Genomic DNA, 27,455 nt, shown 5'->3' on the forward strand with positions numbered 1-27,455 from the left:
TCCTTGTCAGTGATGATAAATGTAGGCTGACCTATTACTTTACATAGTAGACAGGTAAAACCGATTTAGTCATGTATCTGGCTAATGAGGTAAACTTTTTTTTCATCTCAAGACAGTTTTGATGAACTTTTGAGGTTTGCAGTGTTACCTCACATAATTCTTTTATCCCAGGAGTGCAGTTTACTTCACCTGGTCCCCTTTTATTTGATGATTATCCATAAACGAATACCTCAGGCTCCTTCACACATGCTACATGCTACATTTGGATCCACTGTTACTGTTTGGCATATTTTCATTTCACTGTTTTGCTTAAAGTATTACCCCAGGGTCTGTCTGCCACTAAATTTATGTGGGACAGATTTTAAAAAGCATAAGGTTAGGATGTTACAGGCTACTCCCTGTAATTTGGTTTTTGTTCACATGGTTTGTTGTCAGCCTATCAGTGAATCTAACAGTAGATAGAATTGTTCTTATTCCTTAGTCGTCTTATCTCAAGTAAACACAATATTTCCCTTCTTACGCATAGAGTTGTAGGGCTGAAAAGTAACCGAGACATCATTAATTAGTTGATATTTATTGCGTCTATGAAAAAAATGAAAATATTTTCCATATGATTGTTTGAATTAAGCAAAAAAAAAGAAAAAACAACCCAGTTAGGCAAATACAGAAAATGCTTATTAAAAAATAGAATTCTCTAGAGATACAGTAACGTTATCTCAGATATTATCTGACATATATCCCTTATGCTGTTAGGAGCTCTGGAAATCAGAGCGATGAATTTTTATCTAGTGCCTGCAGTTTATAAAGCAATACAGTGGATAAAAAGAAGTGTAAGACATAGTACTTGCTCCAGAAACAATGTGTGACTAACAAGTTGTTTGAATCCCGCCCCCCGCAAAAAATGGAATAAATATCACATGATAAAATATGTTTGATTGGCAAAGTAATTTTATAGATAATAACTCAGAAACCAAATGGGGCCATCCTATCTTAGAGTTTCACATAAGCTTTCCAGAAGAAATAAGATTTTAGGTGGGCCTAGAAGAATATCCATGGATAGAAAGGAAATAAATCAGTTACCTGTATCTCCAAAATTAAAGAAATCCTAATTCATGAGGCTGGAAATTTAGAGACATGTCAAAGCATTTTATCCCCTAAGTGGTTGTAAGTACTAACTGACAGAAATCTACTTTAACCAAAACTTCTAGGTTCCCCAAGAATTGTTGAGGAATTGTCATAATGTTTATCATAATGATTCTTGTCTATGCCACAGTCTTACAGTTACAAATATGATTACTTCTATTTAATATCCAACTTACCTGGCTTCAGGTAAGAGTTGTTAGCTATCCTAATCGACATTCTGGGAAGAAATGCTTGCCTTAGTGTATTAATAGTTCATATTGAGGCTGGAATAAGTAATTTTTAGACTTTTCCTACCTTTTTTCCTTTTTACTAAGTCAAAGGAAACCTCTTTCAAACACTTTAACTGAACACCTCATCATATGTAAGACTGATATGATCTGTGGATCTCACTCTGTGATGTGCTCAGTGCATAACAGTAGTGGCTACTCAGTAACTACGTGTAGATAAAATAACTGTTCACATGTCATGTGGCTTCACATCTCAAATCTAACACATAGCAAAATTTATTTTCTAAGCTTTCCCCTCTAACGTGCTGCACTTCAGCCTTCCTCATCTCAGCAGTGACAACTCCAGTTGTTTACACCAAAACCCTGTAATTCTCCTTTTTCTCTCATTCCACATTCAGTCCATCAGGGAATTATCATCATGGCTCTGTCTTCTAAATACATTCAGTACTTGACTGTTTTCACCACTTTTGCTATCATGCTAGTGTCAGCTACGTGAACTCTCACTTGTATTACTGCAGTAGCCTTCCATCTCTCTTCCTGCTTCTACCCTCATCCCCCTAGCCTCTGTTTTCTAAAGCAGGGATCAACAAACTTTTTCTGTAGAGGGCCAGCTACTCCACCACTGTAGCCTAAAAGCAGCCCTAGACAATACATAAACGAATGGGTATGGCTTTGTTCTAATAAAATTTGATTTATAAAAGAAGATAGTGGGCTGGACTTGGCCATGGGCCATAATTTGCAGATGCCTGCTGTGATGCATCCAGAGTGATCCTTTTAAAATATGTCAGATCCTATCACTCTTCTGCCTAAAATTCTCCAATGGATCCATCTCACGTATAGTAAATGCCAAAGTCCTTTACTCCTCCCTTACTCTCCAGAGAGAGTTCTCCTGATGTGCTTAACTGAGAAATACAAAGGTGGTTAATAGGAAGGAGAGAATTAATAGGAAAATGAGTATTAAGTAGCAACTGTAGCATACCTGCTGCAGATGGTGTTCTCGACACCCATTATGACCTTTTTCCTTTTCATGAACTTTCATTAACTCACAGTGATAACTACCTTATAACCACCTTTTTTTTTTTTTTAACAAACGCAAGAGAATAAAATTTAGAAATCTTAGTTTACAAACACTGAACCAAAACATTTTTAATCAGCTGCATTGAAGTTTCTGTCTCTACTTACATATGTTAGGTTTCAGCTCAAAGTCCATTTTTCCGAAGTCTAAGGTAACAATATCCAGGCTATGATGGCCACCTGTAGGTGACCGGAAAATTTTAAATTTTTCTCAAAGGCCTATTCACAAAAGTAAGAGACCTGGCTTGACAGCATTCTGTTTGAAAAAAAAAAAAAAATCTGAAAAAAAAATTTTTTTAGAAGCTTGTGTGTGAAATGGCTACTTTAAAAGGAGTAAAGGAATGTTCTTGGGCTATGTGGAAGTATAATGCCCAGCCCATGCAAACAGTTAGCCTTCTGTATCTTGGCACTGCTCAGCCCATATGAGAATATCTTAGTTCTTACTAACACGCTTATGACTAGGATTTTTTAAAATAAAATATCGAATATGCTTCGGTCTGTTACATAGAGTGTTTATGAAACTGATAGAATTTTGAGAGGAAAGAAAGGAGACAGAGCTTATACTTTGGTGTTTATGGGAATATCTTGTCACCTAGTTTTGTTTTGAATATTGTCTGTAGAGCTTTGGTTTATCTAGTTCTTTTTTTATGGAGTGATTTGGAGAAATCGAATATAACTATACTGCCACTGCTGCCATCTTCCCAGAGTAAGCTTTTTAATACTTAATAAACATTTTTGTACAAAGATCCCTTCCCCTTTTATTTTTTAAACTACCTTTGTAGTTATTTTAAAGGGCAGATTGATTAATGCTTTCATGATAATATTACTTTATATTGTTTTACACTTAGAGATTGGCTGTGGGAGAACTAACGGAAAACGGTTTGACGTTAGAAGAATGGTTACCTTCAACATGGATTACAGATACTCTCCCCCGAAGATGTCCATTTGTGCCACAAATGGGTGATGAGGTATTTTTTAGCTTTTAAAAAATACCCTTTGTTTCATTCAACTAACTTTAAATACTTTTTATAGCTCTTGAAACAGAACTCCAGAAAATTGCAGCAGTTTTAGAAAGTATCTCATTTTACATATTTGTAGCTGTATATGGAAAAAGGAAAATTAGGAGGAAAGCTTTACTGATAATCTTTTTTGAGGCTACTGTAAAAATTGCAATAGCAAATTAAATATTGTAAGAGAATAGAGGTTTCGTTGACATTTTAAAAGCTAATACGTATTTTTTAATGAGGATTTTATGGCCAGTTTTCTTTTTCCTAAAATATATTTATATGGTAAAGGAAAAACAAAATTCATCCTTTTATTTTTACTTTTATTTCAAAGAAGTATTTTATTTAAATAACTATAATGTTCATAATATGTTCCTTAGATCTTAAAAAAATCTATTATATTCGAAATATCATTTCATTTTTAAGAAAATATGGTGGCTGGCCATCATTTTGGACTATGTTCTTGTGAATTTGAAATGAAAATGTAAGATTAGACCAAACTTTTCCACTCAGGAGTTCATGTCTCCTTGTTTTATGCGTAAATGTTAAGAGGCAGGGTTATCTGGTGTTCAGTAGGTTCATAGTAATAAGTTAGGAGTTAAAATAGAGGCTTCTTTAGCAGAGCACACTAACAGTAGAAAGTGACAGGTGGCAGTTGACAGTTTAAAAAAAAAAAAGGAAAACAAAACCTTTTTAATGCAAGAGCAATAAGTAACTCTAAAGTTCCAGGCAGCTGGAGCAATAATGATATTAATGAATAGAATGAATGTGTGTAAGCTAATGGGTATCCCAAAATATTGCTAAGAACTTAATAGCATTTTTTGAAATTCCAGCAGCATTTTTTAACAAGCTCAACTATTTATTGTGGGAGGTGTCGTGGGAAGAACACTTGGGGTCAGACTGCTGTATTCACGTACCGGTTCTCCAGCGTGGTAGTCAGGAGTCACTTAAATTTGACCTCCATAAATGAGGATAAATATATGCCTTGCTCTCTTTATAATGACAAAATATATGTGAAAATATATATGAAAATATATTTTTCATTTTAAAGTTTCCTGCATTTGTACAAACTGCTTGCTATAAAAGTAGGTGAATAATCAACTAAACATGACCCCTAGTTACAACTTACTTTATTATGCGACATAAATGAACTTATTTTGAATCCAAAAATAAAATGGTGAAACCAAAAAGCCAAAAAATAACTGCTTATCCTAACCTCTTAATGTTATTTAGAACACTGTGGTTATGATTAAGTGACAGTAGGACAGCTTGAGGAAAAGAAGGGGGGAAAAAAATCAAAATATTAGAATTTTTTTTAGTTTAAGGGACATTAAATTCTCTCTGCAGTTTCAGCTGATACCGTGCATCTTGCGTCAAAGGAAACACATTCAAGTTTTAAAATTGTGATTTTATTTACTTTTTAGGTTTATTATTTCCGACAAGGACATGAAGCGTATGTTGAAATGGCCCGGAAAAATAAAATTTATAGTATCAATCCCAAAAAACAGCCATGGCATAAAATGGAATTACGGGTATGGTGTTTATAATTTAATAGTCCAAAAAGATGCGATTATAGAGGAAATTGTATTGAGTGTTACTATTTTCACTATAAGAAACTGTATCATGAAGATGCCTTTTCTAATTGGAACAATCTGGGGAGTAGAAGGTGTTTAATTTCTAAAGAAACATAAGATTGAATTTATATATTCCAGTAGTTTATAAATTGGGAATAAAATGTAATTATGGTGAGAACTGGACAGCATTAACATCTAAGGCAAACTTCATCTTTGTAAATTTGGAAGTATTTCTAGGTTTATCAGCAGTAGTTTAAAATTATTTCCATGTCCTTGGAACTGTGTTAGAAAACTCTTATTTCGATAAAGTTTTCCTTTTTCTTTTTTATCTTTCTTTTGTTTTCTCTTTTTTAAATTGACATATAACTTGCATACTATAAAGTACACCGATAAGTACACAGCTCAGTGGGTTTTTACATATACATACAGAGTAATCACCTAGATCAATATTAAAATGGATAACTTTTTTTATTATGTTTAGCAGTTTATTTTGTGAAGATGGTTTCTTATTTTCTGTATCTTCCTCAGGAACAAGAACTGATGAAAATAGTTGGCATAAAGTATGAAGTGGGATTGCCTACCCTTTGCTGCCTTAAACTTGCTTTTCTGGATCCTGATACTGGTAAACTGACCGGTGGATCATTTACCATGAAGTAAGGACTGTTGAAAGAGGCAATAGTTTCTTAGTATTATAGATTATTTTTCAAGATCCAGATAAATTTGAATGCCTTTTAGATATTTGTAAGTATATGACCTAATCAGTTTGTTTCTGTTTGTACTTAGGTACCATGATATGCCTGATGTTATAGATTTCCTAGTCTTGAGACAACAATTTGACGATGCAAAATATAGGCGGTGGAATATAGGTGGGTAATTTATTTAGAAGCTGTAATGTTTGTTTTATCTAATAAGTGACTTACTATTTTTCATAATTTAGGTAAAGATAATCAGAAATCTTGCCATTTGCAGGGATGTTAATAAGAAAGTAAGGTATTGTGTCAGGAATTTATTTTTAAGAATGAAAATACTTCTAATTTAGGTGATGCTGAAATTCCAGACATTTTCTCTCTTATATTTCTTAACTATGTATAAGATTGTTTATAGCTATTCCTTCTGCTGTTTTATGTGCTGAATTAAATTCTTATACAAAGGAATTAATGACAGAATTCAAACTTGAAGCAAAAGTAGTCTTCCAGTTCAAAATGTTTAATAATTTGGACTGGGACTAAAACTGAACTGACATTTTTCTTTTATTGGTTAACTCTGTTAAAATTAAAGCTAATATTGTAATCAAGACTCAAAAAAAAACTTCTAAAATCCTTAGAAGTCTCCAGGCATTTAAGGTGCATTAATTTATGTACAGATGGATGTGCTATTTTCTAGAGTATTCCTTTTAAAAATTTCAGACAGGACCACTGTGTCATCTTGGAGTAGACTCTGGTGCCCCTATGGCTTATTTGGTTTGAAAAAGCACATCAGTTGACGTGGCATTACATCCCTCTTCCAGTGCCATTGGAAGGCCTTTGTGTGGTGATTTGTTGTCTCTTGTTTGGTCTTGGTAAACGTAGAAATTTACATGTGTGCTGTAAAAAGAAAAATTATGGAAATGCAAGTCATTAAAATTAGGGACATGCAAGTTACAGAAAAAAATTTACATCCCATGTACCGTTTCTCTGGAAGCTTTGAAAGATGTGTTCCATCAAATAAGGGAGAAAAGAAAAAGACACGGGATCTCTGCAGGAGACAGGAAATTCAGAACAGGAAAGCAACAAAAGGAATTCCCAAATAACAGTCAACAGAAGTCTCAGGATAGCAGCTGTTTAGCAAGTCTGTAAAACAAACAGTCCAGAAAACATTGTCCTCTAAGAGTGAAATCATCAGGGAAAAAAAAGTTAAATGGATAAATTGTATAAGATGTTTGACTTTGTGGGAAATTATATATTGAAGAGTGTTTTATAGTTTGAGCTATTAGAGAATGTGGGAAGACATAATCATAAATTCAGAGAAAACCAACCATAAGAAAATGAAGCAGTTATACAAAATTATATAGGAAAGGAATTGTGTGCTATTTGGCTCATTAGCAAACAATATTTATACAGTGTAGTCATGACAGAGGAAAACTGAATTAAATTAAATTAAATTAAATGCACATACCCTTTATATACAATTATATGGAGAGAGACCAGTACTTAATGTCTAAAATTGATGAGTGAAGAAATAGCTATATACTCATTATTTAGAAAACCGTAAGTAAATTCAAGAAGAAAGAGTTAAAAGTTCTTCTTGGTTTTAGATGTAAGCCTTTGGTACCTATGATTTTAAAAATTATTTACATGTGTTAGTTGATAAGATCAATTTCATCTCTTATTTTTGAGGACACGCATCCGCCAATAAATTGGCGGAACAAATATTAGCAGTCAGAGTCCAGGAGAACATTCTAGAAATGCACTGACAACCTAAGCAAAGAAATACGGCAAGTATTGGACAAATCAGAGAGATATTTCAAATGGATCTACATCAGAATGTTATCATTTGGATCTTATCATTTTTCTCCCCTAAATTTATAGATTACTATTTCTTCTAAAGTTAATACTAGTTCCTCTTCTATTTCTGAAGATATTTACATGTATCTACCAACTGCCATTTAAAATTACATCAATAATAATTACTTCAGCTTGTCCTCAGGTATGTTTAAGGCTTGCTCTGGTAGACTCTATTCCTTGCTTAACTTTATTGTCATTAGCCTGCAGTATCGTTCATTGTGGTCAGGCACACATTATCCAGTTCTTCCTCTTTAGCGTACTGTCATCAGTCTAGGTACAATAGGATTGTAAGAAATAGCTTTATGAAACTCATTATTATGTTTACTGTAAGGTGTCGGAGGTGTCAGTAATGCTGTTTATTAAATTATGTATTAGCTTCTCACTAAGGGTAGTGTCACTAATATGCATCTGAGGAGCAATTACTCTTAGTCTAGTAATAGATCATGTTTCCCTCTTAACATTGGCCATTAGAATGCTTGAATTTGAATCTAAATTTGATCCCAGTGCATACCCACTCAGAGTATATATATACACATATATATAACTCAACAACATGCAGTTGTGTTCTGTTAATTTAGCCTGACTCCAGCTTTCTGTCATTAAATTTCTTTTCTTTTTTAAATACATTTTATGCTATATAGTTGGCCCTCCGTATCCATGGGTTCTGCCTCCACAGATTCAACCAGTCTTGGATCAAAACTATTACAAAGATTAGTTGTTTTTGTTTCTTTTTTATTTGTTTCTATAGGAAAGGGAAAGTGAGTGTACAGATAAGTGTACACTTAGTAACTTAAGGGTGATTGAGTCAAAGGAAAGCAGGTTGGATTGTTGTTGTTTGGTTTGTTTTTAGGCTGGACTCTTAATTGTTGGTTAGAGGAACTTCCCTACAGAAAGTAAGAATTCAAGATAGACTATAAATATTTTTGGGGAAGAAATTATCTGTGTTTTTATTTGAATGAAAAATTTGTGCATAGTCCTAATGATGTGCTAGATTGGTAAAAATGTTTAAGGTAAGAGTGAATTTCTCCTTACCGTAATAAAATGTAAAAAATGGTGCTGAAAAGTCAGTCACACTTCAGGTGTGCTTATTAAATAACTTTTTCCCTCAGTATTGCTGATTTTATATATTTACTTATTTATTTTGGAGTGTGTAGGTCATTTTTCGTAGGTCTTTTAAAATCATACAGGCAATTTAAGTATCTTAAAGGAAAGAGGAGCAACAACAGCAGTGTTTCATTTCAGAGTAATGAGATGGCTTTTATTCTTGTCCAGGTGACCGTTTCAGATCAGTCATAGATGATGCCTGGTGGTTTGGAACAATTGAAAGCCAGGAACCTCTTCAGCCTGAGTACCCTGATAGTTTGTTTCAGTGTTATAATGTTTGGTAAGGAAGTATTGTATTTTTGTTCAGCCTAACTTGTTTTGAATGTTTTCCCCGCCTATTAATAAAATGATAAAGATACTACTTTTAAACACTGAAGTAATTATTTTTACAAGGTGATTTTATTAAAATTGCAATGCAATATTTAGATTTTTTAATATAAAGCTTTTCCTTCCTTTAAGCTGGGACAATGGAGATACAGAAAAGATGAGTCCTTGGGATATGGAGCTTATACCTAACAATGGTAAGTGTATGTTAAGCTTTTTGCATCTGTATTATGGAATTAATTTATTAAGTAAAAATCTGATTTGCTAACTTGCAACTACAAAGAGTTCTTAATGAAGACCGAGTAGAAAATATTCATTCCACGAATATTTATTACCTATTATTGACCCTGGAGGTAGGGGAGGCATAACAGTCAAAAAATTAGACAATCCTTGCCCACTTGGAATCTGTAATTTAACAGGGAAGGTTGAAATTAATTACAGCAAAATATGATACTGATTTGTTAATTATTATTCACTCTAGAACAGGGGTCCCCAACCCCTGGGCAGCAGACCGCTACTGGTCCGCGGCCTGTTAGGAACCAGGCCGCACAGCAGGAGGTGAGTGGCAGGCGAGGACCGAAGCTTCATCTGCTGCTCCCCATCGCTTGCATCACTGCCTGAGCCATATCCCAGTCCCCCCCCAACCCCCCACCCCCACCCCCACCTCCCGTCCGTGGAAAAATTGTCTTCTATGAAACTGGTCCCTGGTGCCGAAAAGTTTGGGGACCGCTGTTCTAGAAGATGAGCACTTGGGATCAAAGATATTTTTGTAACTCCAGCAGAATACGTAGAATACAGTGTAATACTTAAGAGTTCAGGCTTTTGAGTACGACTTAGATTCCTATCCTAGCTCTGCTGTCTTTTATCTATGTCATCTTGACAAGTTCCTTTAAATCTCAAAACTCCAGATTCTTAGGATTCAGCTTTTGAAACTATGTAAACTAATACTTTCCTTATAGGGCTGCTATTAGGATTAAATGATATCATATGTGTAAAGTGCTTATTATAGAGCCTGACACATGTAAGGGTTCAATGAATAGGTAATTATAATTAATAATAATAACCATCATCTTGCATATGGCCTGCCGCATTGCCTTAGGATTTGGGAGTTAGCCTTAGGCAGTGAGTATGACATCTTCCTGGAACTGAGAAAAGACCAATGTGGCTGAAGCCTGGAGATTGCATTTTCTTTCTATTTCATTGTCCATGTTTGTTTCAGTTTTAAAAAAATACAACACACACAATTGTATATGCCTAAAAAGGTTTAAAAGGATATATACCAGATTATTAATAATGGTCATTTATAAGGCGTGGGGATATGAGGACTTCCACAAATTATCTTTTACATTATTCTGTATTGTTTGATTTTTTAATAGTATGTTACTTTTACTGTCATGTAAGAATAACGATTTTAAAAAACAAAAAGAAAAAAAAGCCTGACTTGTAACATAGTAGAAATAATCATTTATAAATGGAGTTCCTCACTAGTTATTGTATTCTAAAAAAGCAGAGAAAAGACAATGTGGGAAAACTAAACCCAATCTGGTAAATCTTAGAAATGAGAAAATGGTCATGCTGATTTTGTTCAAAACTAGTACTTTCTAGAAATTATCACTTTGAGATACCAATACCAATAATGTCTTTTTCATCTCATTGCTAAATTAGAGCTGTTTAAAATATCTTAATCAACTTGTAAATGTGTTACATGGCTTTTCTTCTGGTTTTAGTTCTCTCCTTTGTGAAGGTTTGAATTTGAAGTCACATCAGACTATTGTGAATATGAGAGAAATGAAGCTAATCGATGTTGTAATGCCTGGGGTATTTCTTGAAATGAATTAGTGACAGTAATATACTACTTGTCTTCTACCTGAATATATTGCTATGTGGAGGGGGTGATTTTTGTTTTTGTTCTATTTGGATACAGGTACATAGGCACTTATAGAGTTTAATTACATTTTGGGAGGAGGAGAAATTTTGTAAACAAATAGTAGCGTATTTCAAAATGTTTCTCTCATGAAGTCTAGTTCAAAGAAAAAATTGCTTGGCAGATTTGTAGATTTTATGTCACCACCACCCCGTAATGATTCTGTTAAAGATTCAGGCATGCAGAAAGCATACCTTCATCATTTAAGAGCAAAAAGTGTAAGAATCATCTGTCAGTATTCATAATTCTCTCTGTTCCCACATTTTAAAAAACTGAGCCTTTGATTGAAGCATTTCTGAAAGAATACCACTTTTGCTCAGTTTCACCTGTGTGTTTTATCAAAGTAAACATGGAGATTATACATTATGAAATGATTCAGAAAACTTTTAAATTTGCACCATTTTATAGGAATACTTTCTCCTTCACCTGTAACTGATAATAGAGCAAGTTGTCAGGTATAATTTTGGAGAAGTAATTATATGCTCATCTAGAGAATTATGAAATCAGTGTTTTAAAGAATAAATTTTATTGACCCTTGAAACATACTTTCCTTTAATGAAAATAAAGAATATACTTACCATTTACAAAATTATACTTTATAACAATATTAACTCTGATTTCTAAAGGTAACCTAAATATTAGTAAATTACCACATATTTTCACTAAATCTGCTTTCTTTCTTTGTATTTCAGCTGTATTTCCTGAAGAACTAGGTACCAGTGTTCCTTTAACTGATGTTGAATGCAGATCATTGATTTATAAGCCTCTTGATGGTGAATGGGGTTCCAATCCCAGGGATGAAGAATGTGAAAGAATTGTTACAGGAATAAACCAGTTGATGACACTAGGTAAATAATAGTAACACATGAATATAGATAGAAGATGTTGCCAGAAAGCAAAGGAAAGGAAAAATACTATTATTCAAGCAAAACTTTTTTCCATAATATCATGTCATTGTTTTCAAACATTTTTAAGTGGTATTTTTTTTTTCAGTGCGATTTTACGCAGGGCTTAAATATCTAAAACAGTTATAAATGAGGTTGCTCTAGCTGAATTTCAGAGTAAGGGACCCCAGAAACACCAGGGGTACCATTGAAAAACCTAGATCCTCCAGAACCTAATTTTAGAATCCTTCACATACTCACGCTGACATGATGCGACTTGAAAGAGGAGGGCTGAAAGCTGAATTATATGGGTAACTGTACCAGTTTTCCTCTTAACTTGATATACGTATACACAATAGAATATTTGTAGAGGGAAGGGAGAGGGTATATGAACTGCTTTGCTTTATTTTAAAAAAACAGAAAAAGAACAATGACCACAAAGCATGATTATCTGAACTTTTGGTGCCCAAAATAACTCTAAACTAGTGTGGTGGTTTGTATTAACCTAGACTTTCAGTAAGGAATGAGCTTTAAAGAGTCTAAGGGAGAAATTAACATGAATAAGAGCTGAAGATATTGGAGACACATGTTGGATGATATTTTCATCTGAAGTCTTTTAAAATATGGGCAACACTTAATTATTGTCTCAGATACTATCTTAGGTAATTTTAGTAATTATGTCAAAACAATTACTGTCAAACACATAACATAGATTCAGGAATGGCCTGGTTTTAATTATAGAAATACATGTAGATGTTCTTTAATAAGTCAGTTTTATATATTGTCTGTCATCTCTTTTCTTCTAAGGAGTCCATAAATAAATACTCCTAGAATTTTGCAGTATAAATGTAGACATAATAAAAAGTGAGACTATGTGTTAGCTAAACTGTATGTATTTTCTATCAGAAGATAGTGGTAGACTAATGGTTATGTGGATTAGAACTTAAGGCTTAATTCAAGCAGAATTTTGAAGTATTTTAAGCAATACAAAAATAAATTTATAAACGTATTTGTTTGTTTCCCTTAGACATTGCTTCAGCATTTGTGGCTCCTGTGGATCTGCAAGCCTATCCCATGTATTGCACTGTAGTGGCATATCCAACGGATTTAAGTACAATTAAACAAAGACTGGAGAACAGGTTTTACAGGTTAGAACCATTTGCTGTAGCTACTAACAAAAGAAAGCTAAGTGATTCTCTCACCCTTTTACTGATCCTCTCTAGCCGTGTTTCTCAAACTTCAGTGTGCATGCAAATCACCTTGGGCATCTTGTTAAAATGTAGAATCTGGTAGTAGGTTTAGAGTAGGACCTGAGATTGCGTTTCTCACAAGTTCCCAGTGATGCTGGTGCTGCTGGTCTATAGACCACACTTAGAGACAAATATGAATTGATGGTCACTGTCTTTGTGTTGTATTTTATGAAACAATCCAACATATTTTATTTTCTCCTAGATATCCCATTGAAATATTTGTTCATGGATTTTTTCATAGAATAATATTAAAAATTGTGTGTTCTCTTATTTATTTAGTTTATGAATACTTCTGAAAAATGAAATTAAGAAAATTTTGGGTACTTTTTATAGTCGTAGCTTAGTTTGAAATATAACTAGAGTTTTAAAAAGATGCAATTTCAGTTAATTTGCATATGCTGGTTAACAATTTTTGTAAACATTGAGTTCTAATGTTGGGCAGGCTTTTTAGGTTTATTGCCTAAAATGTCTTATCAAAAAGTGAGGTTAAGGGCTTCCCTGGTGGCGCAGTGGTTGAGGGTCCGCCTGCCGATGCAGGGGACACGGGTTTGTGCCCTGGTCCGGGAAGATCCCACATGCTGCAGAGCGGCTGGGCCCGTGAGCTATGGCCGCTCAGCCTGCGCGTCCAGAGCCTGTGCTCCGCAACGGGAGAGGCCCACGTATCGCAAAAAAACAAAAACCAAAAAAACAAAAACGTGAGGTTAAGTCCATTGTTTTCACGTAATGAAATCAGACTTTTAGCTTTCACATTTCTTATGACTTTTGCTTACCAGGCCAACAATATTTTAACTTAAATAATAATTGCATTAAAACTTTATTTTTGTGATCAGTTTTATAGTACTGCAGTTCTTTACATTACTATTTATTTTAACTTAGGGAAGGTTTTGTTTGTTTGTTTGTTTGTTTGCGGTACGCGGGCCTCTCACTGTTGTGGCCTCTCCTGTTGCGGAGCACAGGCTCCGGACGCGCAGGCTCAGCAGCCATGGCTCACGGGCCCAGCCACTCCGCGGCATGTGGGACCTTCCTGGACCGGGGCACGAACCTGTGTCCCCTGCATCGGCAGGCAGACCCTCAACCACTGCGCCACCAGGGAAGCCTCTTAGGGAAGTTTTTCATCATATTTTGTATTCATATTTTTCTGTGTAAAATGTGCCTTTAGTTCTTTTTAATACTTAAATTGTAATTCTAATTTGATACTGTGTGTACCTGGTGCTGAAAACACCATTTGTTATTCCCTACTGACTAAGGTAGGGTTTCTCAACAAAAGCATTACTGACATTTAGGGCTGGAAAATTCTTCATTATGAGGGGCTATCCTTTGCCTCTACCCTTAAGTGCCAATAGCAGCCCCTAGTTGTAAAAACCAAAAATGTCTCTAGACACTGCCAAATGTCTCCTGCTGGGCGGAGTCACTTCACCGAGAAACACTTGGAATAAAGAAAACTAAGGCATTGGACTTTACGTTCTGATCTCGTTAGGTATTTCTGCTGCTGCTTCATTAATATTTGTCAAAAGCATTGAGATGAGGAGGAAATCACCTGTGATTTGTGCCTCCCAGCCATCTTCCTCTCGAAGCACACTTCTTTAAGTAAATCATTTTCAACGTTAAAGGTTTAAGACAGGAAATGGAGAAGAAATTCTTAACTATATCCTTATTTCTCTCTAAGCCCCTAAGTTGTTAAACCTTAGGAGTTACACCCCGGGCTTCAGAGATGGAACAAGATGTGGGAGAATAAAAGGGAGAGAAAGAATTGTTTTCTACACACTAGTAGTTGGACTACATCTGGAAAGATAAACTTCTGCCATCTCTCACCATTGTTAAAAATATACTTTCTCATAGAAATACTGCTCAACATGAGAATTGCTAAGGAGTACTGTATTTCAATACACATTACAGCTTAATTAGGCTTTTTGGCATTAGCCTAGCTTAGCCAACTTAACCAACTTAGGAAAAAAATCTTTTGGAACAGAGTCCTTACATAAATTAGAAAGTGCCTGATTTTTAACTAAATAATGTAGTTGTAGACCTGAGTTATGTTCTTATTTCATAATAATGATGCCTGCATGTGCTGTTTCACTGTTTCGAGCTTTTTTGCTTCTTCTCTGCTCATTGGCTTCAGACTTCTTACAGTTTGTAGTTCTCCTCTTTGATACTTCTAGTTCAGTCTTAAACCACTGTCAGTTTGCCCTACTGATATTAAATCCTCATGCCTTATCTTACACACAGTTTCTATAGGGTACTCTGAAAATGGCCTGTGATTCTTTTATTAGAATGAGCCTTGTAAATGCTATTGGAAATGCACAGAAGCTTTTCTGTATGCTTCTGTATCCACAATTATATATAATTCTTTAAAAATTCCATACAGTTGTTTTCTGTTCAAAAATCAGTAACATTTCCTGAGTATTTTCTTCCTTATCATTTTAAGTTGGATGATATTCTAGAATCTGCCTTTGGATTTTTCTTTAGTTGCTGAAATAAAATAATGAAACACCAAAATTTTAGTACAGTTGACTCTTGAACAGCATGGGTTTGAACTGCACGGGTCCACTTATACACGGATTTTTTTTTTTCAATAAATACGTACCTGTAGTACTACATGATCCATGGTTGATTAAATCCATGGATGCGGAACCTTAGATACGGAGAGCCAACTCTAAAGTTGTATTCGGATTTTAGACTTCAAGGAGGGCCAGTGCCCCTAACTCCCCCATTGTTCAAGGATCAACTGCATTGTCTGTTTAGTGTAAAAAAAAAATTAATTTTCATTTCGTTAGGTTTCTTAGTAAACTAACATGTTCACCATATTTTTATATTTTTGTATCTCATAAGCAAGCTGTTAGTTAGCTTTTCATTTTTAAATGTCATTTGATTACCAGTAATAGAATTAGATTGAAATTGCTTGGTTTCCTTTTTGAAGTAAAAGTCAGATATGCTTATTACCAAAAAATTACACCATACATGAAAGGAATATGTAAAGCAAAAACTAAAACTCCACTGTTTCTCTCCTGCTACTCTCCTTATAGTCTTTCTCCCTAAAAGAAGGCCCTGTTGATAGACTAATGTGTCAAATCCAGACATTTTCTATGCCAGTACATAACGTTACTACCTTTTCCACCCGCCCAACACAAATGACGTTCTGTTTTTTTGAAAACAGCTTTTTAAGGTGTGAGTTTTGTAATTGATTTAAGACTGCAATTAAAAAGTCTGAATGTCTTGGTTTTAAAATGTGTGTATGTATTTCTAAGTATAAAGAGATTAATAAGACTTCTGCATTTTGTTTGTTTAAAGGAGGGTTTCTTCCTTAATGTGGGAAGTTCGGTATATAGAGCATAATACACGAACGTTTAATGAGCCTGGAAGCCCTATTGTGAAATCTGCTAAATTTGTGACTGATCTTCTTCTACATTTTATAAAGTGAGTATTTTTCCACACTTAATTATATTACTGTAATAATTAATGGCAGTATTTTAAAATGTAAAATGCCAAAACGTAGAATACAATCATTTTTTATTATACATCATGTCACGTGCTGTGCTATAAGCATAGTTCCACTCAAAATAGGAAGCGTATGTCTGTCTAAAGAAGCAGCGTTTAGTTCACTGGCTGATAATAATTAGAGTCAAAGAGATTGTGTTACAGTTGTGTTCTGCAATTCAAGTAAGAAAATATGGATCTTTCTCTAAATCCAGTGTTCGATAATAATAATAGCAAGCTTTTACTGAATGTATAATGCTTTACCTAAATTAGCTCTTCTAAGTCAGATAAAAATCTTACAGGTGGGAGAGATCATTATCTGGAATTTACAGTTAAGGAAATTGAATCTTTTAGAGGTTAACTTGTTTAATTTTCACAGTAAATGAGTGTCTGCCATTTGATTTGAGAACCTTTCATCTTAACATTGTATTACCCCTATCAAGTTTTGGAACAAGTATTCAAATACATCAGCAGGAAACTGAATTTAACTTTCAAGGTTTTTCTTCTTCAAAGTCAGGTTTACTTCCTCATTCATTAATTCCATACCAACAGTGATGATAACTACAACTTCAACTTCTTAAGACAGCAGGACTTTTACTTCCTTGTCTTACGGATTTTATGCATTCATAGAATGGATTGAGTCTTCTAAATTGAAGCCAGAGGAATGAATCATATGTATATTTTCTACGAAATACAGCTCTGAATTCATACGAAGTTTATTTATATTGGATAATTTTTTCTCATTAAGAGAATTGGGTATTTTATAATTTAAGTATTCACCTATTTTCAGCTTTCATTTTTACATGAAGGGATTATTGAGGCTTTTTTTTTTTAAAACATCTCCAGCTTCATTCTCATTACTCAGCATAATCATAGGGTCCCTTTTCTTGGTATTAGGTGAGTTTGTTTTCGTTTGTTTTGCTAAGGAATGTAGGTAATTGCAATATAAATAAACCACCAAAGAAAATTCGTAAGATAAACTTTATGCCCTTCCTCGACCTTATTTCTCTAAAGAAAACTGTTGCCTTCCAACTGGTTTCGGGGCTGTTATTGCTAAGCTTTTGCTGCTTTTCAGTAAAATTGATAATCAAGAATTAATAAGATAATAAAAATTAGTTATCCTCAGAAAACTATTTATATACTAGGTTGTAAAAGTTTATAGTATCTTAACTATAAAGTTTTTAATCTGTAATTTTGTGTTTTATATATGTTATGTACATCTATTTTTCCAAAGAGATAGGAATCAGTAGAATCACATGATAGAGTAAATTCATATTTTAGTGAAATAATTTAGATGAAACAATCATTTTTACATTTGGAATAATCTGTGAAATTGTATTTCTTTCAAATAGTTACTTTGAAATGCCTTATAAGAACAGATTAAAATAAAATAATAAAACATTTACATTGTATATATCTAAAAATAAATCCCTGGCATTTTTTAGAGGTATACAATTTGTTAAGAACCATTTTTAGCTAGTGTTACTTTTCAAGATGTCTAGTATGTCTTGAAATTTTGGTAATGGTACTTCTTAATTGAGTTATTTGGCCAAATTTCAAGCAATAGTTATATTCAAAGTGTTGTAATAGATACTTGGAGATAGAAAGAAATGCATAATTATCCTCTTAATACAGTTTTGTAGGGTAGATAAATCTGTAACTGTAATATAAGGAAAAAGTAAAAGGAGTTTGTATGAATGCTTAGATGAGGGATAGGGTCACTTCTGGCTATAAGGGTGGGATTTCAGGTACAGGGAGAAGTATGTTAAGATGTTCTGGACAAGGTAGATACTGATTCAGAAGTTAGATGAAAGGAAAGCAATTCCAGGGATGAGGAATGGCATGATGGAGGAAGGTAAATATTTGTTAAGGGAATCGAGTAACTGAAATCAGGTGAAGTAGAGAGTACATGAGCAGAAGTAATAGGGATACAGTGTGCTAAACTCGAGTTTAGACCATATCGTGGAGGGCCTCGAATGCTGATCTGAGGAACTGTACTTAAAATATGAGCACAGGGAGCAAGGAGCTATCGAAAATATTTGTACCTGAGAATAGCATGGTGCTTGCTATGCCTTAAAAATATTAATTTGACTGCAGTGTCTAATGTTAACAGATAGGGAGGAGACAAAAGGCAAGGGACTGTTGAAATTTTTTTAACATGAGAATAACATGATGCAAATTGCCCTAAAAATATTAAACTGACTGCAGATTGACTTCTACAGCTGACCAAGTAAGAGGCGATGGAGGCTTACTTTATGGAAGTGAGAAAGAGGCAGATGCCAGGAGATTTTGAAGGTAGAATCACAGAACTTGTCCAATGATTGGGTTTATAAGGAGGAGGCAAGGGAAGGAATAGTGAAAAACCATGCATTACTGTAAGAATGGTTGAAAAAAAAAGTTAAAAAGAAAAGGGAGAAAGTGGAAAACAACAGTTAGGTTTAGACATGCAGAATTTTAGATGGTGTCAGGAATCTCAGAAGAGTCAGACCAAATTATAGGAATTTGGAGTTCACTAACACAGATAAACTGCAGATATATAAGATTATCTGGTCAAAAGGTATAGAAGATGGCTAAAGACAAAATTTTAGGGAATGCCTACATTTAAGAATAAAAGGAAGAAGGAATTAGAAGACAGGAGGTATACTAGCTATTCCTTGTAGACTGAAGAATGAAGGAAAGCATTCCAGGCCCAGTAGTGAACTGAGCAAAACCTGGGAGATGGGAATTGGGCTTGGTGTAATGAAATAGGCCAGAGTGGAGGCTTCACATAGAGTGGAGGGGCAGGGGCAGATGTGTGTGCCATAGGGTTTTGGAGTCAACTGATGAAGAAGGCTTCAGCTTCAAGTTTTATCTTAAAATCTTGTTTTACTAACAGGTTTAAAGGACAAAAATCTCATGACTCCAGTCTTGTATACTAACATTTCTTTGTTATTTAGGGATCAGACTTGTTATAACATAATTCCGCTCTACAATTCAATGAAGAAGAAAGTTTTGTCTGACTCTGAGGTATTTAATATTTCATTATGATTATTACTACATTGGTTATGTTCCATATATAAAAAGAAATTTACACACAGTAGTTTTCAGGTAAATGCTGTTGTGAAAATTATTTTTGCCTAATGCTGTTGCTAACTTTTTAAAAAAAAATGATTCAGAATTGTTGTAATTTTTTTTAAACGGTGGGTGGAGGGAGACTTTTTAATGAGTCAATAAAGTGTTCCAGCATCATATATACTATGGGTTTTCCAAAATGTAAAGGAGATAATTGGTATTAAAAAACTATAGAATATAGTGAAACCTAGAATATTTTATGAATCTGATAAATTCTTGCTTCAAAGGAAGAAGAAAAAGAAGACACTGATGTGCCAGGAACTTCTACCCGGAAGAGGAAGGTACTAAGTTAGTTCTTTATTTTAACAGAAGTGCCTTATATGAATTAAAATGTATTAAGCATTTTTTTTACTCTTACTATTTTTAAAGACAGATTAAGTATTAAATTCCAAATCAGTTTCCATCACAACAATGCATGGTTTTCAGAACTAGGTGAATGATGTTTTCTTTTATTTGAATCACTGTATATTACCTCATTATCCAAGATTAAAAATAAAAATTTTATTATATGTATTATTTTATTAATATTATTTGAACATTTTAATTTTAGGACCATCAGCCTAGAAGAAGATTACGTAACAGAGCACAGTCTTATGATATTCAAGCATGGAAGAAACAGTGTCAAGAATTGTTAAATCTCATATTTCAGTGTGAAGATTCTGAGCCTTTCCGCCAGCCAGTAGATCTTCTTGAATATCCAGTAAGTATTTTTTTTTTAATGTGCTTGCACATAGCTTTTTAAAAAATTTTTATTTATTTATTTTTGGCTGCGTTGGGTCGTCGTTGCTGCACGCAGGCTTTCTCTAGTTGCGGCAGGCAGGGACTACTCTTCGTTGCAGGGTGCAGGTTTCTCATTTGCTTGTTGTGAAGCACCAGCTCTAGGTGTGCGGGCTCAGTAGTTGTGGCTCACAGGCTCTAGAGCGCAGGCTCAGTAGTTGTGGCTCACGGGCTCTAGAACACAGTCTCAGTAGTTGTGGCTCACGGGCTCTAGAGCGCAGGCTTACTGGTTGTGGCGCACAGGCTCTAGAGCGCAGGCTCAGTAGTTGTGGCGTGCAGGCTCAGTAGTTGTGGCGTACTGGCTCTAGAGTGCAGGCTCAGTAGTTGTGGCACACGGGCTTAGTTGCTCCTCAGCGTGTGGGATCTTCCCAGGCCAGGGCTCGAGAACCCATGTCCCCTGCATTGGCAGGCGCATTCTTAACCACTGCGCCACCAGGGAAGTCCCCCAGTAAGTATTTTTGAAAATACTTTCTTTCTTTGTCAGTTTGATTTTGATATATGTATATAAATACATATACATCTCTTATACGTGACAGTTTACTATTTATTTTTATGATTATAGTTTATTTCTTTTTTATTTCATACACCTGCTCATTATCCATTTGGCTACATAGAGCATCTAAATTGAACAGTGTGGTAAAAAAGAAGTAACCCTGAACTAAGACTCCAAAGAATTGGGTTATTGTCCCAGCTCTGCCTCTTACCAGTTCTGCAGTTTCGAGCAAGTTATTTAGTTTTCATATCTGAGTATATATTTACTATTTTCTTTTCCACACTAATTCTGTGAATTTACTATGAAAATTATTTGGGAAGCAAGAATAATTATACCTGTCTCTAACCTTCCTTACAGGGTTATAGAAGTGGAATGAGAATATTACTAGTTATTTATTCAACATTAAAATAGTTTTTACACTGAAGCACTATATATAAATGTAAGGTGGCACTACTATATATGTAGGTTATGCCAATTTATGATCTTTATGGAATTCGTGGTAAAACGTTTGAGTAAACATGTTACAAGTATTTATTTTTGCATGCAGTTTTAGCAATCTAAATTTCACTTCAAGTGATTTTTTTGTTATTCCTTTTTTCAGTTACTAAAGATTGTATATCAGATAACATTCATGGTTTCAAATTAAAATTAAACGTTTTATAAGAGATCATGACCTGGATGTGGTATCACCAAAGTCTTTATTATCTGTTTTTTTATGTATGTGTTCTAATTTGCAATGATGAAAATAGAGAAATTTCATCAATAGATAAATATCATAAATGACTTGTCATTTTAAAAATCAAGAAACATGTAATCTTAAATGTAGAAGATAAATCTTTAATTCCAGCAATGTGATAAACAGGACTAATTCAAACCCTACCGTCCAAAAAACCTCTTAGAAGAACTGAGCTAATGCTAAAGTGCTCTGGTTTTCATTTCTCTTTGTTTTTGAAACGTGTGGATTTCCTTTTGTTTCTTGCAAGCCCAAGTATGTATTTTTTAATCTCTAAGCCCAGGAGTCTTCACTGGAAACTTCTACCAGATGTTTAAAGAACTAACACAAATTCTACACAGTTTCCTCAAGATAAAGAATGCTTCTACACTGATTCTATGAAGCCAGTGTTACCCTGATGTCAAAACCAGACAAAACAGTACAAAAGAAGAAAGTGCAAAAATTCCTAATATCAGCAAATAGAGTTCAGCAATATATGAAAATGATTTTGTACCCTGACCAAGTGGGTTTTTTTCCCAGGGATATAAGGCTAGTTCAGTATTCAGAAATCAGTCAATATGTCAAGAATTCATTACTAAAGAAGAAAAATCACATGATCATATCAGTGCAGAAAAGGCATTTGACAGAATTCAGTACTCATTTCTTTTAAGAATGTACATGTTGGGTATGGTGTAATCATTGTGGCCACAGGAGGAAACAAGAATGAGTCTTGGAAGAAAGAAATTTATTACACTTAAGGTCCCAGAGAGGGGTTCACCAAATAACCACTTAGGGCCACAGGGGAAAGCACAGGGTCTTAGTTACGTTGCAGAAGACAGGAGCGGGGGCTTCCCTGGTGGCGCAGTGGTTAAGAATCAGCATACCAAAGCAGGGGACACAGGTCTGATCCCTGGCCCGGGAAGATCCCACATGCCGCGGAGCAACTAGCCTGTGTGCCGCAGCTACTGAGCCTGCGCTCTAGAGCTCGCAGGCCACAACTGCTGAAGCCCGTGCACCTAGAGCCCGTGCTTCACGACAAGAGAAGCCACCACAGTGAAGCCCGCGCACCGCAACGAAGAGTAGCCCCCGCTCGCCACAACTAGAGAAAACCCTCGCACAGCAACGAAGACCCAACACAGCCAAAAAACACAGGGGCAAAGGACAAGCTTGGGCCAGAGCCTTTACTGAGGTTTCCATGAGAAAGGCAAGGCAGAGCATAGTCAACAGCTTAAGATTGGCTACTTTGAATTACTCCAGTTGGTTTTGGGGCATAAGGGTGGTCTCTGGTTGTCTGATACCTGACCCTGGGATGATTCATGGCAGAGGAAATACTGGCTTGGTGTGTGAGGGTTGCTTAAGGACATGGTTGGTTTACATATGAAAGCTGTATTCCCAGTACAACCCTTTGCCATCTCTAAGAATTGCCTAGCCCTTGGAAGGGGGCAGTCTCTCCTTAGGTCTGTTTGGTCCCCAAAATGCCACATTATCAAGAATACAAAAATAAGAAAATTAATATAGTTGGCCCTGTGCTGAATGGATGCCAAAAAGACAAGTACATAATCTAAGAAAACAGAACACCATTAATAATAAAAACAGACTTAAGAAAACTAGGAATAAAGGGGATCTTCCGTAACTTGATAAAGAACATCTGTTTAAAAACCTATAGCTAACATCTTGCTTAATCATGAAAAACTGAATGCTTTCCCCCTAAGATTGGGAGTGGAGCAAAAATGTCCATCCTCACAGCTGCTATTTAACATAGTACTGCAAATTCTAGCCAGTGCAGCAAGACAAGAAAAGGAAATAAAGGGCATTGCAGGTTGTTATGGAAGAAATAAAACTGTCCCTATTTGTCAAAGGCAGTAATACTGTTTGCTTTATGGTCAAACATATTTGATCATAATTTAAACTTGATGGGGCAAAGTCAAGTTATTGTATTTCGAAAAATACAGTTACATACTCTGGGGCTGTGGAAAAGGTATAGTATTATTTACTCCTTTAAAGATACCATATTTGGATCATTTTATCCTATTCTGTTGCTTTTTTCTCCTTTCATTTGCCTGTTTTTATTGCTTTATCTTATACAATTGTATATACAATATACAATTGATTAGGTGGAGACTTTGGGTGACTGCACTTTTCCTCCGTGGAATGAACTACAAAGGCTTTGTGACAGATATTTACATTCATAATTCTTGATTACTACAAAGTTCCCAATTATAGTAACTGTAGTACCGCAGTTGAGGTTACTAGAACTCAGGCCTTCACGTACATGGGATGTTAACATATTTTTATTGTTTTTATCTCTTAATTTTAAAGGTACAATTATGTTTCAGTGAATTAGCAGCCTTTAGAGTTCATGGGTAGTATAAAGTTTTGGGTTTTTTATATCAAACTTGTAGCTGTGGAACTGAGTTTTTTCGATATTCTTTTAATCTCCTTTTTCGAACACAGCTCTACCCTTTACCTCTTTCTGAAGGAAAAAAAAAGCAGAATTTATAGGTTCTTGAATGAGAGAAATCCTGTGTTGATTGCAGTAAAAGGTAGAGGACATGAAAAAAATAAAAACGACTTCAGGAATAAAGGGAGCCTTGATGAGGGAAACGAGGAATGATTATTGGACTTGCAGTCATCACAGAAATTGAATGTGAATCCCTGTTATGAGAAGTAATGCATTATTATTATTATATTATTAATATGACTTGTTTTCCCTCTCTTAGGACTACAGAGACATCATTGACACTCCAATGGATTTTGCTACCGTTAGAGAGACTTTAGAGGCTGGGAATTATGAGTCACCAATGGAGTTATGTAAAGATGTCAGACTTATTTTTAGTAATTCCAAAGCATATACACCAAGCAAAAGATCAAGGGTATATAATTGAATTGTTTTCTTTTCTGTTTAAATGAAATGAAATTAGTAGAAAAGTATGTCGAGTAACTAAATGCTGCTTTTATTTAAAATTTAAAACAAAATTGACAAACTTTCTATTAGGTTCTTAATGGTATTCTAGTGGAAAAAGGAATTCACATCTTTCTGTTTTATTCCTTCTATGAAAAAACACTAATGTCACTAATGTTTAGGAATGGTTACTTTTCTTGAAGGTAGTGTAGTTGAATAGACATCACGTACACATTGTCCTGATATGTGTTAGAGGTACGTGTGCTTAACTTTTCCAGCTGTTTTCTGCATTAGTGGAAAGGAGCATTTTTTTCCATATAATGCTCATACGAGTCATAAAAATGAGTAAAACTATAAATATCATTTACCTTTCTTTGTCCAAGAAATACAAAAATAATTTAATTGTAATAATGTTTCAGTTTTAGTCTTTGTCAAAAGAGATTGAGAAAAAGCAATGTTTTAAATTCTAAAAACTTTTTGTTAGAAAAATATTTAAATTATTATCTCAAAGGAACAGGCATTTCCTTCCAGGAATGTTTGAACAGTTTTTTTTCTTTCCATAGATTTACAGCATGAGTTTGCGCTTGTCCGCTTTCTTTGAAGAACACATTAGTTCAGTTTTATCAGATTATAAATCTGCCCTTCGTTTTCATAAAAGAAATACAATAACCAAAAGGAGGAGGAAAAGAAATAGAAGCAGCTCTGTTTCCAGTAGCGCTGCATCAAGGTATTTGATTTCTTTTAAATATCATCAACTGATCTATAACTTTGTCATCTAAATGATAGAACTTGGTGTTTTTTAATACTTCCTTTACTATTCCCTATATTGCAGAATGATATATTTGACATGCAAGTTCCTATGATGTGGAGGATTTTTAATCTTTTAACTAAAGCTATACTAGTGTAAGTGCTTAAATTCAAACTGCTAAATCTGTACAGTAAAACAGCATTTTTAGGATAGTGATGGCATCATGCTTTCTGTCATATAACTATAGCATTTACAGCGATCCTTCACTAAATATTCACTTTTCAAAGGCTCACAACCATATGAAATCCACTACAAATCTCATATTTTAACATATTTCATAACAGTACAAATATTGAATCCAACAGTATTATAAGACTGTTTTATTCATCCACATAGAGCTAAAAGAATGACTAATGATACTATTTTATTTACAGCCCTGAACGGAAGAAAAGGATCTTAAAACCCCAGTTAAAGTCAGATATTGCTACCTCTCCATTCTCTGCACCTACACGATCAGTACCACCAAGGCACAGTGCTGCTCAGATAAATGGTAAAACGGAATCCAGTTCTGTAGTTCGAACCAGAAGCAATCGAGTGGCTGTGGATCTAGTTACCAGTGAGCAACCATCCACTTCTTCAGCAGCGAAGACTTTTATTTCGAAAGCTAACACATCTGCAATGCCAGGGAAAACAAGTAAGAATCAGCTACAGTTTCTAAATTGAAATATATATAATGACTTTTGTAATTTAAGCATTTACTTTGCCAAATGGAATATATTGGATTTAGTAAATTCCATCAGACACTGTTGGCTTTGCTTTTCTTTATTGTTTTTGCCCGTTTTTCTTTTAATTTTTTTTGATAAGGAAAAGGATATTGAGGTTTAGGAATGTCAGTATAGGATAATGCTCAAAAATGGCAACTCTGATCCAAACTGCCTAAATTTAAATCATAGAACCCAGACTTGGTAGCAGTTTGCCAGCACTTCCCTTCATAATCTTGCAGTGACTGGACAGCTTCTGAAAGGTCTGAAACTATTATGTACACCTTTTTCCTTTTTGAAAGTAGATTTCTTACGGAAGCTTTAAGCATCGCCCCAGGTTTTGTCCTGTTGGCTAATTCAAACAATTCACTTTAGAAGTAATCCCAACCTTCTTGCTTGTTTTAAGGTTAAATAATTTAACTCTTAGCTTTTAACCTTTTGTATGTGTGTTTTAGTTCTAGAGAATTCCATGAAACATTCCAAAACCTTGAGTACTCTTTCAAGTCCTGGTCAGTCCAATTTTAGTCATGCCACTAGGAACAATTCTACAAAAGAAAACATGGAAAAGGAAAAGCCAGCCAAACGTAAAATGAAATCGTCTGTGCTCTCAAAGACATCCGCTCTCTCGAAGTCATCAGCTGTCATCGAGCAAGGTACCGTAGATCTTAACAAATGGTGGTTCTATTGGAGATAATATTTATATCCACTTTTTAGGTTGCTCATTTAAAAGTCACACATTCTGTATTAGTTGATATATTTACTGAGACATCTTTTGATATGCATCTTTGTGCCAAAAGCAAACTGTATTGTTACTAAATTTTAGAAACCAAGAAAAACTTGCCCTATGAAAAATAAAAGCATTTTCTGTCCTATGAAAAATAAAAGCGTATTCTAAAATCAGAGGCTTTTAATGATATAAATTTAGTAGTTTTTAACTTCAGTATTACAAAACCTAGAAAAGTATATCCAAGAAATTTAAATAAAGTTGAATTTAGTTAACCCAGTATAACACTTCTTTAGAAAAATTTTTGAGTTTTTTTTATATCACAAAATTGAACACACTGACCTTTAAATAATAATTCATTAGGATTGTCTATAGCCAGATATCTATTCTAGCATACAACTTTTGACCCCTTAGAGTTATGCTTCCAAAGTTCTTTTGTCTTCACATTTTCATTGTAAAAGTTTTCTGTTTGAAAGATGAAGAAAGTAACGTGAAATACACCCTACGACATGTTAAAATAATTATGGCTTCTTGACAGCAGACAGCTCAAGAATAAGCATTTTTCGTCATGACTCCAGAGTGTGTCTAGACCATTTCCTTTTCAGTATTCCCCCCAGAAACCTCTCACAATTTAATTTTTCTACTGAAACGACCTCATTTTGATTAATGATATTGGGATCTTCCCACCTCTATAAGTTTAAA

At 34.5% G+C, this 27,455-nt stretch overlaps 1 protein-coding gene across 3 annotated transcripts in view; it reads left to right on the plus strand.

Moving 5' to 3' along the window:
• Positions 1-27,455, plus strand: part of PHIP (pleckstrin homology domain interacting protein) — a 128,018-nt gene that overhangs the window by 91,758 nt on the left and 8,805 nt on the right. For all 3 annotated transcript variants that reach the window (XM_032650798.1, XM_032650799.1, XM_032650800.1), the window contains exons 24-39: positions 3,293-3,412; positions 4,873-4,980; positions 5,551-5,675; positions 5,806-5,888; positions 8,838-8,949; positions 9,129-9,190; positions 11,610-11,765; positions 12,829-12,949; positions 16,340-16,465; positions 19,462-19,531; positions 19,864-19,917; positions 20,187-20,336; positions 24,339-24,491; positions 25,084-25,247; positions 25,703-25,962; positions 26,485-26,682. In XM_032650798.1, the coding sequence (XP_032506689.1) occupies positions 3,293-3,412; positions 4,873-4,980; positions 5,551-5,675; positions 5,806-5,888; positions 8,838-8,949; positions 9,129-9,190; positions 11,610-11,765; positions 12,829-12,949; positions 16,340-16,465; positions 19,462-19,531; positions 19,864-19,917; positions 20,187-20,336; positions 24,339-24,491; positions 25,084-25,247; positions 25,703-25,962; positions 26,485-26,682 (2,062 nt within the window). The remainder of the gene's footprint in view (positions 1-3,292; positions 3,413-4,872; positions 4,981-5,550; positions 5,676-5,805; positions 5,889-8,837; positions 8,950-9,128; positions 9,191-11,609; positions 11,766-12,828; positions 12,950-16,339; positions 16,466-19,461; positions 19,532-19,863; positions 19,918-20,186; positions 20,337-24,338; positions 24,492-25,083; positions 25,248-25,702; positions 25,963-26,484; positions 26,683-27,455) is intronic.

The sequence above is a fragment of the Phocoena sinus genome, chromosome 12 (assembly GCF_008692025.1).
Source record: "Phocoena sinus isolate mPhoSin1 chromosome 12, mPhoSin1.pri, whole genome shotgun sequence".
Taxonomy (NCBI): Eukaryota; Metazoa; Chordata; class Mammalia; order Artiodactyla; family Phocoenidae; genus Phocoena; species Phocoena sinus.